Source organism: Rhipicephalus microplus, chromosome 1 (assembly GCF_043290135.1).
Source record: "Rhipicephalus microplus isolate Deutch F79 chromosome 1, USDA_Rmic, whole genome shotgun sequence".
Taxonomy (NCBI): domain Eukaryota; kingdom Metazoa; phylum Arthropoda; class Arachnida; order Ixodida; family Ixodidae; genus Rhipicephalus; species Rhipicephalus microplus.
This window is the reverse complement of record NC_134700.1, coordinates 273,868,782-273,885,638: the sequence shown is the minus strand read 5'-3', so window position 1 is coordinate 273,885,638 and position 16,857 is coordinate 273,868,782. Positions and strand designations below refer to the sequence as shown.

At 45.4% G+C, this 16,857-nt stretch overlaps 1 protein-coding gene across 4 annotated transcripts in view; it reads right to left on the bottom strand.

Moving 5' to 3' along the window:
* Window positions 1-1,416: 1,416 nt before the first annotated feature.
* LOC119188192 (uncharacterized) overlaps window positions 1,417-16,857 on the bottom strand; it is a 138,403-nt gene continuing 122,962 nt past the window's right edge. For 3 of the 4 annotated variants that reach the window (XM_037436119.2, XM_037436116.2, XM_037436117.2), the window contains exons 5-7: window positions 15,437-15,613; window positions 12,180-12,254; window positions 1,659-1,768 (exon numbers count right to left, since the gene is read on the bottom strand). In XM_037436119.2, the coding sequence (XP_037292016.2) occupies window positions 1,722-1,768; window positions 12,180-12,254; window positions 15,437-15,613 (299 nt within the window). In that variant the 3' untranslated portion in view covers window positions 1,659-1,721. Of the gene's footprint in view, window positions 1,553-1,658; window positions 1,769-12,179; window positions 12,255-15,436; window positions 15,614-16,857 lie in introns of those variants that run through there. The other variant, XM_075894816.1, reaches the window with a different exon arrangement.

Genomic DNA, 16,857 nt, shown 5'->3' with positions numbered 1-16,857 from the left:
GCCATCAGAATTTTCGCTTCAGCTTAAAATTCGCCTGAAGGACATTTCATTGCAGGAAATTGTGCGGTGGCTGATTATTAATGAGCCGTTAATTTGTTTTTTTCATTTGCGTCATAGAGCTAGCCAGGCTGGGCAAACCACCTTGTTTCACTTCTGAGAATCTTCTACCACCACCCCCAAAATATTGCAGCCACCCAGTTTTCTACCAATCACATTCCAACCGACGACCCTGGTAGACTCACGTCCACACAATAAAAAAGGGTGAATAAAAAAGTAAATATTAATGCAATTTAGAATGGGAGACCCAACTCATTTTACAAACATTTATTTTTAAAATGTTTTTATTTGTGCCATTATGCCTGTTTAAGGTTATGTAATGTTTAAGGAAACTGAACCTTAAATATACTACCCTTCCCATGGTGTCTCAGTACACTTCAAAGGAACTTGCATATATGGTGATGCCGGATTTCCACCCCCATTTGTAGTACTGTATGAAACTCTGAGATGAAGAATGTTACAATCTTTGTGCACAAGCTTCAACCACCTTGTGCAATAAGTATAAGACTCCTGGCAGGCGAGCATTGCCGTAAGAGCATTATGCAGTACAGACTTCAACTGGTGTGCAGCCTGTCCCAAATAGGACAATGGATTACATTACAACTTGCCAAGCTAATCCTGCAATTGCATCCTATGCACAATGCAAGAACCCTACTAGATTGTAAGCAAGGTGCATTACTCCCGTAATACCATGCACAAAGCAGTTATGCACCCATAGAACTAAAATGTCTGTCACAATATTTGTCATAACGAATGAGGTGTGCACATTCTAGTCCAAAACATGCCATTCTTTCCTTTTATTTCATTCTTTTTCCAACACCCATTCCCACCAAATGGCCAATGTGAGCAATAATGGCAGTGCCTGGGGCCACCTAAATTTGTAACAAAAAGCGAACAACCAAAAATTAGCGTGGATGTGTTACGCAGTAATGGCCCCAGCCAGCATTCACTTGCCTTTCTTCCAATGAGCAAATTAAAACAATGGTGACAACACTTCAAGCTTAAGTAAATAGTATGTGACAAAATTCTGTAGTCCTACAAACTCTTCTCTTTATTTTATATAAAGGATTTTGCAGTAATCAAATCATAACAAGAAAACACACAATCACACGTCAGCATGCACGTGAATAACCTATAGCAGCAGTAGTCTCTCTCACCCATCATTCTGTTTTGCACAATTAATATTACTGAGGAGAAAATGCAGTACAAAAAAAGTGTGAACTAAAAAAAAAAGAAGATTGCTGTAAAAGCATTGGTAATAATGCACAAATAATGTGCTCAAACATTCCATGAACAATGAGGGAAACACACTGTTAAAAAAAACAACAACATGAGAACACACTGCATTGCCCAAGCACACACAGACCGCACAGAAACTGAACACGAAGTCACTGCTCCACATTCACAGAGCTTGCCTTGCTGGCTTCCCCAGTGCCACGCGTAGGAAAGGAAAGAAAAAGCAACTGCCAGTCTCTCTCGTTGTACCCACTCTGCTCTGTATATGAGTGAGAGAAAACAGGGAGAAGTGCGCCATGGCCGTGAGCCGAAGTGTTTTCACCTCCTTGAGACTGTGCCTCTTTGTCCTCAAAGAGGCAAGCCCCTTTCCACTTATTTAATCATGCTAATGTAGCTTGGAGCTACTACCTGCTGTTGGCTAGGAGTGCTTAGTTGTCGCTGTCGCTGCCAGATTCACTTAAGCGCAGATCTTCACCTGCGAACAAGAAAAAACAGACAGCTTTATTATTACGAACTGAGCTCGACACAGTGAGCGAAATGCACAGAAAACACTAGCTACCGCAAAGCTTTTATCAAATGCCATGGAGCTCTGGCTCAAGCGTGCAAAACTCGGCGCACCGAGACGCACCGAGACACTTTAAATGGAGGAATTTGGTAAATAACACCTGTGGCATACTGAACTGCTCGGGATAAGTGCTTTGCACCCCAGCCTACTTTTTTTGTTTTTCAATCTTTGATTTTTGTATGTTTATACATGTGCTGATTCCTCCTACCGTATTTACTCGCATAATCCTCGCACTTTTTTTTTTGCCGGAAAACCCATGAAAAGTTGGAGGGTGCGAGAATTACGCGGGGAAAACTTTTTACGAAAACAAACAGAGCGAAAAAGAAAATGAAGTGGCCGCAAATCGGGATTCTCACACCAGCAACTAACAGCAAGCTTTAAGAAGTACTAATTAAAACTTACCCCAACAATAAAAGCAGAGGTTCAACACAAGACAAGATTTAATTGAGACACAAAAAGTGGAAGCAAACAGTCGAGAATTAGAATACCATACGCAAAGCTTTCGGACGTTACGGGCGTAGCGGTAGCGTTCGTCGCTCAACAGGAGCCCTCAAAAGGTAAGCGTGGGACGTCAGTATTGGGCTGATGGCTATTTAACAGAATTGTCCGCAGTTTCCTTCTTAAGAAATAAAGTTTACCATCAATCCCAGTTTTAGGCACACAGCAGGCCCAACGTGTCTTGGTGGCTTTCAGCAGCCATCAACAGTAGCGAACACAAAACTCGTAGGCTCTGAAGGGCCTACCAGCGGCCCTGTTGCCATTCTTTAGTGAATTATCTATCACTTGCAACTTGAAAGCAGCCGTACAGCTTCAGTATCGCCTCATAACTTGACAAGGTTACCGACGCGACATACAAAACACGCCGCAACGCGCACAGGCCACTTCGGCTTGGCTTGAGTTGGATTGAGTCTCTGTGCAATAGAACGCTTGATGCTTAAGAAATGGCGCCAGATGACGTGCGCTATCATCATCAGTGGCTGGAAAGAGCTGACGACATTATCGCAGCAGTTTTCAAGGGTGCGATAATTACTCGAGGAAAAAAAGAAATCGTATTTTTGTCGGGCGATGTGGGGGGTGCGAGAATTGTGCGAGTGCGAGGATTACGCGAGTAAATACAGTAATTTATCTGATGTAAAAAAAAAACTACTTTCATGAACAGTGAGAGTTTTTTTTTTTTTTTAAATCACAAAATCACATGAACTGCAAAATGTAGCTGGCAGATGTTGTGTGAAAGTTAATCTCTTCATTGCCAAATAAATTAAGAGGAACTTGCAGATGTGTTTAAAAAAAGCAGAGAAAAAAACAAAGAAGAAGGTAGGCTGTGGTGTAAAGCACCAATTCCAAGCAGTTCAGTGTGCAACAGGTATCGTGTACCAAATTCAGAGCCGCATACATAGGCCAAACAGGAAAGTGTGTTAACACGTTAATGCAGTGTAGTGTAGCTTTACAAAGCGATGGCCTATCTCATATGGCTGTGCATTAGAAGCTGTAAGGATGCCAACCCAAACTCAGCAATACTAGCATCGCTTCCAGGCATCTTGACTCAACGACCTGAAAGATAATTGAGGCTTGGCATATTGTCATGAGCAAGAGCCCTTCTGAAGAAGATGACGATGAGGTGCAGCCAGTGTTCGAAATGGCTTGAGCGCACACTTTAACGAGGCTGGAGGTGATCGAGACACAATCAACCACGAGCAGGCATTGTCCACGTATACTTGCAAGGAGGTGATCTCGCCAGCAAGCGCACTGGCGACGGGAGGCGCAGGGCTTTGAAAGACTGTGACGCAGGCGTCCCAAGAGGTGGCCAGAGACCTCGTTCCGTTAGAGCATGGCTGCTCGGGATGCAGTTATCGCACACAGCCAGCCCAGATGTTCCTGGCACAAGCCTCCTTCAAAGCAAGCCACTAAAGACAGTCCTCAGTGGGCTGCGTCACCTCGTAACAACAGGTGTGCTATGAAATGATCATCAGAGACTTGCCTCACTGGGTGTCACCTTATAGTTTCGGAGGCCACTGTTTCGTCAGCAACGAGATCACATGATGACGGCGAGGGACGATTTCGGCAGTGGCAGGGATGGCGAGGTTCGTCAAGAACCCAGACAACGACTCAAATGAAACCAACAACAAACTATGACGAGGAACCAGCCAGTGTTGCCACAGGTTGTCTCGAAGCATGCGCAACATTAAGGCTAGAGTTGCCAGAATTTAATTTGGACGTTGCATTAGCTTATGCTGGAAGTTGCAGTTTTTTGTGTTTGCTTGAATGTTCTTGCATTTTTTTTTTTTGTACCGTACGTGTGCTTCGTAAATGTGTTGTGTTGTTGACGGAGTCCTGTCTTAGTCTTTCATCCATAACCACCCGAATCTGTGACACATATACTACAGAGTCAAAAAGAGTCGTGCATCAGCTTTCTACCTGTAGCCTTGCAGCACACAGAAATACTATTGTGAAAGCCCGTGTATAAACAGTTCCCCCCTCCCCCCCCCCAAGATTTTAAGGTACAAAATTTAGGCTCGGTACTATATGTGGGTCGCAAGAATGTTCGGCCGAAATTCAGTTTTGGTTTCAGCATAGCGCGGTGCTATCATCATCGTCGAGTGTTAACGCGTTTCTGCACTAGGTAATGTTAGCAGCAGTTGCAGGCGTTAGTCTTAAGGCGCGTTTACACTAGAGCGACACGACATTGACATGACAAACCATTTGCTGACGAGTCGTCCGCCGACGGAGTCACCAGAGCCCATGATCACACTAGGCCGATGACAACGATGACACTTCAAAGACAACATTTCATCGTAGCGTAACATAATGAGAAACCGAAAACCCCAGCAAAACGCGTCTGTCTGCGTGTCTTGGGGAGATCCGCGGCCGAGCGAAAATTCGAAGGCTTCCAGGACGTCTGAATAGGCAGCTCAAGTGGAAGTCTTTTTTTCCCTACCCTATTGTGAATCACCAACCCTGTCCCACCTTACTATGTATTATGGCAGAGCGGGGAGCATGGTTGAAGATGAGGTCCGGAGAATCAGAAGTGACCCCTGCCGGACGGCTGAAACTGGCCTAGCCAGCGATGCTGTGCTCTTGCACAATCGAGGTTCGGGCCTGCATTCCCGAGGCACTTATTTGCAGCGCATTCAAAAAGTGCTTTATGTCGAACGCGCTTGATAGCGCTGAGAATGATGTGCTTTGGGAGAACACTTCCGACAAGGCAGCTCCGGAAGAGAGTGCCTCCGACGACGATTATGAATGAAGTGTGTCAATAACTGCATTTTTACATCTCATTCGGGCTACATTGGGGTGAAAACTTTTTTTTCTGGTGTTTGCTACCCCCAAATCACACCCAGGACTATATGCGGGTCTGTTATATGTGCAGGCTTCTACGGTAATGTAACCGAGTGGGTAGAGGTACTTTTGGCTTTTTTTGTAGTTCTTTCTTGTATGGCTCTTTTGATTTCATTGTTGTTTGTTATCTGAGGCCCCGCGCGTGTGTATATTTATGTTCTGCGCATGTGAATAAATGTTCCGTTGAAAGCCGAGCTCTTGTGTTTCGTGTGCACCCTCATGTTTTTGTATTGCTTTGAGGTGCCATTTAGTAATTAGGGACATAAATTGTACAGTTTGAAGTCTATTGGAGTTATTGTGACATAGATACAAAAAAAGCAAAGTGGACAAAAAGACCACTAGCTATCGGCAGGGGTCGAACCTACAAACTTCAGATAAAGCACACAATGCTCTCCCGATTGAGCTATCGTGCCAGTCGTGCCCTCATCCACTTTATCGCTTATTTGCGCACAAACTCGAGAGTATTTGTCAGATCTGCTCATAGCCATGATGAGCGTGAACACTGCTTTATTTCTTATCCATCTGGCATCATGTAACATGACATATTTCCTAAATGTGATGCGCCCGTAGTAGTGAATACACCTAATGGGTGCCACTTCTAGCATTACTACATATTGACGCATGCCACCATTGATGACCGAGCCGCTGTGGCTCATACTCGTTTTAGGCTGAGAATAAGAAGAGAACATTTTCGTTGCTCTGGTTCAGGTTAACTCCTGGCTGTAGGTCTTGTTTTGCTCGTGACATTACTGGTGGAGGTGCTGGGTACGTGTACTTCGGCTGTGTCGGCCATCTTGGAGACAGCTACATCTCCCAGAGCAAAAAGCAGCCGCCGCCTGCATGGGTTACCCCCTGAATTTGGCCCCTTTGCATCGACACCCAGAAAGACGGCAACTCCTATGACAAGCCAGGCTGTCCAATCCAGCGATGCCCATGGTTCTCCTCTCGCGCACGTTTTTCATGCGCCGCAGACAGCAAAGCCATTCCATACATCTTTGAGGATGTTGATGACTATCTCGACCACTTTGATCGGGTTGCCAGTATCAACGAATGGGATGATGTTCGCAAGCTGCGCTGAGTTTACTTCTACTGGGAAGATTCTGCGAAGACGTGGTACGGGAATCACGAAGGCTCCTTTGCAGCCTGGCAAGAGTTTAGCTGACAGCTCCGTGACGCCTATTGCAACACCGAGAGCAAGGGCTCAGAAACCAGCGGCCTGCAGAAACCAGCGGCCGAACGAACGAGTATGCATCTTTGTCGAGGACATGCTTCGGCTCTTCAAGCGCGCGGACCCTGCCATGCCGGAGGAAAAGAAGGAGCGGCATTTGATGCACGGAGTAAAAAAACAGCTTTTCGCTAGACTCGTGCGCAATCCACTTACGACAGTCACCGAGTTCATCAGTGGGGCAACCACGATGGAACATACTTTGCAGCAGCGGTCGTCACAATACGAACGCCAAATCTCGGCCACCGCATGCTCTATCGGCTCTGACAGCGAGAGAAAGGCCCTTGCAGACTTCATTCGAAGTATCGTTCGGCACGAATTGTGACAGCTTCAGGCAGTGGGATCCCATCCACCTGTGCCAGCCCTCGCTGATATAATCAGACAAGAAGTCTGGCAGGCCGTCACACCCCTGGCCCCAATCGCACCAAATTCCCGAGGCCCCAGTCCTGACATACGCAACGGCATTGCGATCCCCTGCGCCACCGGCTACAGATCCTGCTATGCGACCAAGGCTATGCAACCATTCCAGGACACTGCTTTGAGCACCCTTCTCGGCTCAAGGTTTCCGAGCACACCCTCCTATCTGCCAACTGCCTCAAGAAAAAGCGGTAGCAATGCAAGCACGTGGCACACCTCGGATAACTGTCCGCTCTGCTATCACTGTGGCGAAGCGAGTCACAAATACTGGAACTGTCCATACCGGCCACTAGGTCTCCGCGGCTTCCACCCTGATGCTCGATGCCCATGCTATGATGAGCAACCCTGCAAAATCGAAGCCTATCTCACAAGCCAGCGAACTCCTTCGACTATTCAGCACTACCAGTCGAGATCACCATCGCCTCGCCGGTCTACGTCACCCAGTTTGCCCTCGTTGTCTTCCGCTTCTTTCAGGAGCCGGTCACCAAGTCCCCGCAGGGGAAACTAGGAACGGCGACTTCTGGGGGTGAAGTCGCGGTCCGGCAGACTGTAAAAGAACCTCCTTCAACGCAGCGACCTGACGAGGACCATTTTGGTTTTACAGTGTTCTCCGACAGCAGAAAGATCGTTTCTGCCGAAATCGCCGTCTTCGTCGACAATCGTGCTGTCAACGCCCTCGTCAACACCGCCACCGACTATTCCGTAATGAGCACCACACTGGCATCTGAACTGACGAAGGTTACCACACCGTGGCAAGGACCCCAGTTGCGCACGGCAGGTGGCCATTTGGTGATGCGTACTGGTATGGGCACGGCACTCATTCGAATATGTACGTCGACATTTGCAGGCTCTTTCCTCGTATTGCGCGTGTGCTCTCGGCCAGTCAGTCTAGTGATGGACTTCCTTCGTGAATATGGTGCAGTCATTGACCTCCGTGAATTACTTTTGTCGTTCGAGGATCCTTTTTGTGTTGCAACTGACAGTACGCAATTCTGGAAAAGAGCGCTTTGTACTACCGACAATTCTCTGACTCTCCCACCTCGAAGCAGCCTCTTTGTCAAGGTAGAATTGGGACAGGACGTGTATGACCCGGTAATTGCCGAGGCCAATTTGTCTCTCCTTATTTCAGGACAAATCTGTCTTGCCCAAGGAATCATTCAGCCTAGCAACAAGCATGTTCACCTGCTGGTCACGAACTTCAGTGACGAATATCGCCACCTCACGAGACACACTGCCACCGAATATATTTAAGAACTTGCCGATGCCGAAGGTTCGTCCACGTTAGCTTCATTTTCATTGAATGGCTACCCTGGCGAGGCCTTCACGAGCACTCTCGACGTTAACGAGAGTCTATTTTCGGCTCAACGAGAAAGCCTTTTGCGTACACTTGGCTCGTTTCAAGACTGCTTTGCCACTTGTCGAAGGTTAAAAAGACACCACTTGCTCAGCATCGTATCATCGCGGAACCCACCGAGAGACCCATCTGACAACATGCCTATAGGGTGTCGTAAAAAGAACAAGACGCTATACGTGACCAAGTCTAGCAGATGCTTCAGGATGATGTCATCCAGCCATCGACCAGTCCCTGGGCTTCGCCAGTTGTGCTAGTAAAAAAGACGGATGGTACGTTGCGCTTTTGCATTAATTACCGTAAACTGAACAAGGTCACCAAAAAGGACGTTTATCCTCTACCCCGTATACATGACTCGTTGGACCGTTCACGCAACGCTAAATGATTTTCCTCAATGGATTTGCGTAGCGACTACTGGCAAATTGCAGTGGATGAGTGCGACCGCAAAAAGACGGCTTTTATTACTCCCGACGGCCTGTACGAATTTAAGTGTTGCCTTTCGGTCTATGCTCAACGCCAGCTACTTTCCAAATAATGATGGATACGGTTCTCACGGGGCTCAAATGGCAAACATGCCTTGTTTACCTTGATGACATCGTGGTCTTTGCACACATGCTTGAACGACACGTCCAACGCCTTTAGGCAGTTCTGCAGGCAATTAGAACAGCGGGGCTTTCTCTCAAACCCGAGAAATCCCATTTTAGATACGAAGAACTGAAGTTCCTTGGCCATGTTGTGAGCCATGCTGGCATCCACCCATATCCGGAGAAAACCCGCGCCGTTGCCGCCTTTCCCGTGCCCACAAACAAGCGCGACCTACGCCGATTTCTGGGGCTCTGTGTGTATTACAGGCGCTTTGTCAAAAACTTTCGAAGATTGCTGGACCCCTCCACAAGCTTACAAAAGACAATGTTTCGTTTGTTTGGGGTCCCTGTCAGTGCCATGCGTTCGACACCCTCCGAAACCTTCTCCAGGCTCCGCCTGTACTGGGTCATTTTGACGAAAGCGCCGACACGGAATTGCACACTGACACCAGCAACGTTGGACTAGGAGCGGTATTAGTTCAGTGGCATAATGGCGTAACGTGCGTGATCGCTTATGCGAGCAGAACGTTATCCCCAGCGGAGAAAAACTATTCTGCAACTGAAAAGGAATGCTTCTCTGTTGTCTGGGCCATAACAAAGTTCCGCACATACTTGTATGGCCGCCCATTCAGGGTAGTTAGCTACGATGGATCCTTTGGCTACAAGATTTCGATGTCACCATCGTCCACAAATCTGGGCGGAAACACACTGACGCCGTCTTCCACGTGCACCGGACGAAAATGCCAACACTGCCCTTGAAGAGGACGACACTTTTCCTCTGCCGTATCAGCAGCCAGCTTGGCTGAGCAACAGCGTCATGACTCGGAGCTCATCCCGCTCATTGACTACCTGGAAGGGCGCGATTCCCACTCTCCTCAAAGCTTTGCACGCTCGCTATCCTCCTTTTGTTTCTGCGATGACGTGCTTTATAAAAAGAAGTTTCATCCTACACAAGCTATGTATCTGCTTGTTGCGCCAACCACGCTTCGTGGTGACATTTTACGTGCGTGTCATGATGAGCCATCGTCCGGACACCTCAGCTATATGCGCACGCTGCAATAGATTCAATACTCCTACTACTGGCCACGTCTCGCAAAGACTGTGAAGCACTACGTTCGCACATGTAGCAACTGTCAGCGACGTAAAATTTCACCTTTACGACCAGCGGGACTACTGCAACTAATAGGTCCACCGAAGGCACCTTTTCATCAGATTGGCATGGACTTGCTGGGGTCATTCTCCTCGTCTTCGTCTGGAAACTGGTGGATTGTGGTCGCTACTGACTACTTAACACGCCACTGTGGAACAAAGTCACTTCCAAAAGCCACCGCAGCAGACAGCTTTCACTGCAGAGATGCTGCAGGAAGTCTTGCGATTAGGTGGCACGGAACATCATAAAACAACAACTTACCACCCGCAAGCAAACCGGCTGACTGAATGACTCAAAAAGACAATTGCAGACATACTGTCAATGTATGTGGACATCGATCACAAGAACTGGGACGCCATCCTTCCTTACTTAACTTTTGCGTATAACACTGCTGTTCAAGAAAGTACCGGTTTCACATCTTTTCGCTTAGTCCACGGTCGCGAGTTCACGACGATGCTCGACGCCATGCTCCTGCCCGACAGCTTCGGAATATACCACACAGATGCCGCCAAATTCGCGCAGTGCACAGAAGAGGCCCGTCAACTCGCTCGTCACAGTATTCAATATCACCTAACAGCAGATGCGCGCCCCTACAATCTTCATTACCGTGAAGTTATTTTCAAGCCTGGTGATGAAGTCTGGGTGTGGACCCCTATCCGACAGCGTGGCCGTTCAGAAAAGCTTCTTCGCCGCTACTTAGGCCCTTACAAGGTCGTACGACGTCTCAGCGACGTTTCTTACGAGGTTCTCTCAGAAGGCACTTCAAGACGTTCTCGCCACCCCCCTGCAAACTGAAGTCATTCACATTTCATGGCTCAAACCATACTTTTCGGGCTGTGAATCACCAGTGGAGTGACTGACTATATTGGTAACCTCGCGTCTTTGTTTTGTTTCGTCTTTTCCTTACATTCTTTCCTATTTTCCTTATTTCTCATTTGACTCTTGACTCCACAACCGACTACGTTATTCCGCCTTACACCATTCATTTTGCTTGCATAGAAACTTTCGTCTCATTTTCTTTTTGTCTTCATGTACAGCATTGAGACGATGCTTTTTGGGAGAGGGGGTCATGACGCATGCCACCATTGATGAACGAGCTGCTGTGGCTCATACTCGTTTTGGGCTGAGAAAAAGAAGAGAACATTTTCGTTGCTCTGGTTCAGGTGAACTACTGGCTGAAGGTCTTGTTTTGTTCGTGACAATATTCTCTGAATTGATTACTGGAAATATATTTAGTCATTAAAAGCATACTTATGATTATGCAATTTCAAAGGTCTGACCCTTCTGTACATACAGGCTGAAATAAACATTAGTTTTGCCTTGAACAACATAAGAGCCAGCTATCGCATGCACTAATATTTAACAGTTTATCACTAGCACACCAAACTAGAAGAATGTGATTAATACAAGGCCATGGCAATTCTATGAAGTGTTTCTAATACTGTCGAATAAAAAATATTGCACAATGGCTTCCTCACCTACATCGATGATCTATAACGGCTCTTCAGTCACAGTACCAATAGGACGTGCCAACAGCACACAGCATTATTTTTTTATAGTGTCTCAAGTTGCACGTTTATTTGTTTCCGACTCGACGATTAGGTATTCGTGCTGCAGTTCAATCATTTGTCAGTGCCACAGCTCCAGTCACCATCTGTGCTTTTACAGTGACTCAAAAGCAAGGTAAAAAGAACGATAAAGTTGACTATTATGCACTTTTGTCGCAATCAAAAATATATGAACACTGGTGACAGGTTTTTGCCATCGGCATCCCCATCATGTTCCATATAAAGTCCACATCAATAACATTCACCCCCCCCCCCCCCCCTGCATTGCATCTCACCCAGCAAGGGTGACGAATGTGGCTATAGCTGAGATCACATGAGCCAGCCACTCCCTGTCACTCAGAGGGCGCATGGCAGAGAGGAAGCGCCCCATCAGTTTTGAAGTTTGAGGAAGTGGTCTGGTGTGAGCACTATCCAGGCAAGCACAAGCGGACAGCTCGTATATCCTTCTACGTCCTGCACTCTCAAGGCGAGGGGACTGTGCGAAATCCCCTGCTCTCCCTGGAGTGGCCATACAATCTTTCATCAGTTTTGCAGGGTTACACAAGGCTGTATCTAGAAGATCTAACTGCCGGTCTTAATTTGTATGACACTAAAATTTGTTGCTACAGCACTTGTTGCTCCTCCTTTGTGGTGAAACTCATTGTTTAACAAGAAACAGGAAAGAAAAGAAACAAAGGTCGAAATACTTACTCAGTTGGCTAAACCTAGGCATGCTTGAGAGGGAAGCATTATTGGAGTGCTGGCCATTTGTTCCATTTACTGTGGCTGTAAAAAGAAAAAGCAGAGGCACTATGTTCTAAACTAATGCGAGGAGAAAAGTATGCATAATAAAAAGAAGGAACGAAATGCATCAGGATGCAGCTTTTCTTAGTTGAACCCAGGCTGAATATTCTCGATATTCGAAAGAACGGTGCATAAATCATCATCGATATTGCAATCATTCTCAGCCTGCATTAGTTCGCTGCAAGGCGAAGACCTCTCCCAATGATCACCAGTTTACTTTTTCCTGTGCGAGCTGATTCTATTTTACCCCTGCGAATTTCATCTAACAAATCTGCAAGTTTCCTCTAGTCTTCCTCGAGAGCATTCCCCACCCTTTGGTAACCCATGCTCTTACTGTCAACAAGTTGTCTTTTGTACGTGTTACATGACCAGCCCAAATCTATTTTTTTTTCGCTTAATGTCAACTATCTGTAGCTCCAGTCTGTTCTCTTACCCATTCCGCTGTTCCTTCAAATCTCTTGGTGTTATTCCTATCATTCTACGTTCCATTGCACGCTGTGTGGTCCTCTGCTTTCGCTCTAGTTGTTTTGTTAATCTCTGTGAAGTAGCCCCATACGTCAAAACTGGCGATATGCAGTGGTTGTATACTTCTGCTTTTAATCATACTGGCAGATTTCCCAACATTATTTGGGAGTGCCTGCCGAATGCATTCCAGCCCATTTGTATTCTTTGGTGAATTTCCTTTTTGTGATTAGGTCTTCCCATGAATTGTTCTCCTAGGCATACATATTTTTGTATATACACTCCAATGTGTGGCTTCCCATCTTAAATACTTTCTGTTTTGCCATACCGTTCAGCCTAATCTTTGTCTTCGTAATAGTATTAATTTTGAGGCCTACCTTAATACTTTCTCGATTTAATTTAAAAATTTTTTTCGATTGGTTGCCATCAATACTGAAGACTGCTAATTTGTCTGTAAATCTTGTAGAAATCATGGAAATGAACAATATAGCATAAAATTACCAATCAATGGGTGCATTTTCCTTATTAGTTGCTTGATGCTTCAGAGGCAAACGTGAAAAAGCAGGCCTATGTGCATCATTTGGTGTCTCTGTTGTATTTGTACCGTGGCACAATACTGCTTTTCCTGTGAGTGGAGGAACTGGACAATGCTTTATGCATGACAGCGCCAGCTAGTCTCAGAAAAACTACAATGGTGGTAGTACACCTGCTTCTAATGCAGCGGGAGGTGCAGGGTTCAATTCCCTGTGCTGCTAAGTACCCACCATTTTTCTGAAGGGAAAAGAGGCACATTGATTCCGTGTTTGTTGGTGTGGGCTTTTGTCTCGACAAGGTGGCGGCCTCTGCTTTGCCATCTCTTCTACACTTCATTTGCATAAACTTCCGGGAATTCCACTAAACATCATACAGTGTACATTGTAATAGTTTCCCCCTTTCAGTTACAATTTTAGTAATTAAATGTAGCTCCTAAATAATTATTGCCCCCTCTAAAGTACTTAATGCCTCCTCTCATTGTTCCGATACAATTTGCTCAAAATTCAACAAATCATTTGGACTTGCAACTACACACACACAATTCAATGAGCGTTCTACAAGAACACATTGTTTGCTACAAGTGAATAGTAAAAACAGCTTGACACCCACAACACACACAAGTGAATAGCATTATGTGTGTGCTTTGAACTGTTTAGATAATTAGAGCATTATATTTGATGTCAAGCTTGGTGTACAGGAAGGCCAAAACCACATACTATATAAAATTTTGCACTGGCTAGCTGTCATCACTCATTTAATATACAGTATAAACTCATTATAACAGACCTCCATAGTGAAGAAGATTTTGGTCTTGTAAAAGGAGTATGCAAAACCCATGTACTGTTACAACAGACTTTTATGCAAACACTGAATGGGTCTGTTATAACCGGAGATAATTACAAGTCCCAGATAAATTTATTCTTAATGGGGGCATAAAAAATTATTTCTTGAAAATAATCCCTTTTATTTTTATTTCATTCTGAAATAACTGAAAATTATGTAGAAGTGCTGTAAAACATGTTTGCGCCTGCCGATGTGGCGGCAATTATAGTGCAAGTCGCACACACACATACAAGAAACAGCATTTTTCTGAAAATTATAGCTCCTAAATGACACAACTATCGAAAATCGCCTTACTTCGCGAGATTTTCACACTTGTTCTGTGTTCCTGGGTTGCAATTTAGTTAAGGCAGCTGCAAGCGGAAATACAGTCATCAGATTACGATAGCACGCCGCATCTTTGAACCCGCTACTTATCAGCACTCCAAAACTTGTGACGAAGATTACCACAGGACAACTCTTTATACTCATGATCGAGCATGATGTACCTTGAAGGACACGCACAATTCAACTGGGTTTTCTGCTCAAAGTCGTGGCTAGGCTTTACTCTGCTCTTAGCTTTGCACGCAAGACCATCACGTTCGCGGACATGCAGAAGTGAAGCAGCCATAATGTGCTTCGTCAAAAGCGACTAAATATATCACCCGCTGGCTCCTCGGAACCACGGTTGGCCATTGTGCTCATCGGCAGCGGACCACTCCGCCAAACTCTACACGCAGTGACTGCTCGCAGCAGCGGTGGCAGAGACTAGCGATTTCCCGCGCCGGCGCCCCAAAACGCAAGACGAAGCATGCTGCGCACCGATTTTTTGTCACCATAACTAGGTATAACTGACCATTAACAGACCAGAGATCGGTGGCCTTCGTTCTTAAATCCTTGCATCCATATTTCCACGGCACACCGTTTTTATGTCCTGAAAGTATGTTTGATTTTGGAATTTCATAAAATTTCTTGAATTTGGGATGTCCATGGCAGGAAAGTTTGCTGTAAAGGAGTCCTGACCACATAGCTGGCCTCACACTTTAGTAAATTATATCCAAACGTACGTATTACCAGAATCCATAGTAAACGAAGCTCAGTCAATAGAAAAAATAGCGAAGGTGTCGGCATAATAATGCCAACTGGTATTTTGTATCTAAATGTCTGTTGCAAGTAGATCCGTTGCAATTAGGTTATACTGTAGTGCTTTCAGAGCAGTACTGCAGACTGGATATGCGTATCAGCTGGCTAATTTGCAGTACCCCGCTGCTTTATCATTGGATCAGAATTTCAGCGCTGAAATAGCAGAGTTTAAATTTACACCCTCTAAAACAGCGCCAGAGACCCACCATGATGACCCCTGGAAGAGTGTGAAGGCTGAGAGGAAGAGTTTCTGTGTGGTGTCGGTGGAGCATCTTCGTGTTCAGAGTCACTGGAGTCCGAGCTGGCAGAGCTCTTGCTAGTAGAGTTGCTCGAATCACTAGAGTCCGACAACACGCCCACGTCAGGAACTTCTTCTTGGCCGTCTGTAATAGATGCAACATGGAACAAAGTGAAGCAGCAAATTAAACTTGAGGCACTTATACACTCTCAAGTTGGAAATATATTAAAAGTTTATTTCTAATGCCCCCCACCATTGTTCTCCTGTGAACTAATGTATCTTATAAAGTTTACTGTTTTACCTTGGATACTGACAAGGGATGGCTGGTACAGGTTGGCGTCAGAACAGTACGAAGTGAAACAGTGAGTCAAAAACACAAATTACAAGTTTTTTTGTTTTTTTTTTCCTTTAAGCGTGCAATGCCGCCATTGCAACTTGAACATCATGCAGTGATAGCAGCGACACTTTGCTTTTTGGAGCAAATTCTGGAGCAGAAATATGGTGCTTTGGAGCAGCCTTATGTGTCTTTGGAACAGGAAAAAATGCTATAGCTAAGGGTTGCTATTGGTGTTTTCAGAGCAGATGCATGTTCCTAACGATTCCCAAAGTCTAAAATGTCACTTAGGCATCTAATAAATATTTACATTTATTATTAAACATGCCATATACTAGTATGTAGCTAGTATACAAGAAGTAAAGTAGCATCATTGGCGTAAATCATAGGGGGAGGAGGGGGTTCAAGGAAGTCCGGACTTTTATTGTGTTCAGGCGGAAGAGGACAGCCCTTGCAAGTGTCCCCCCTGAGATTTAGCTTTAGCACGTTATATAAATGCATTAACAGGCATTTTGTCTTTTACTGTGCCCCGCCTCTCAGCTGCGTGAACCATGGAAATCGCAAAAAAAATAAAGAGACTGAATAGAACAATGCGATTGCTCGAGTTCTGACCACATGCTCGTTTTCTTGAACTTTACTTGAAACCATGATTTAGTTCTTATATAAATAAAAATACAACCCATATTAAAAATACAATAGGGTTGACAGGTGGGCTGTCAAATTGGCCACCATGGCCTGATATGTGTCACCTCTTGTGATTTTTTTGGATTTACGCCACTGAGTAGCATACTGACACGACACTGCATATAGCTTGCTCCTGGTTTCGCTTAGGCTCATGGGATAGCCCCATACATCAACTTCATTCTTTTTAGCTTGCCAACACCATTTTGGAGCAGGTTTGAAGCAGTTACTAGCAAATATAGCACTTTAGAGCAGCATGGAGCAGCATTTCTCTTTTGGAGCAGTCTAGAGCAGCTTGTAACGATTGGAGCAGCACTTCCATCACTGATCATGTTATCTAGAATCAATGCCATTTTTCAGAGCAACACATCCCG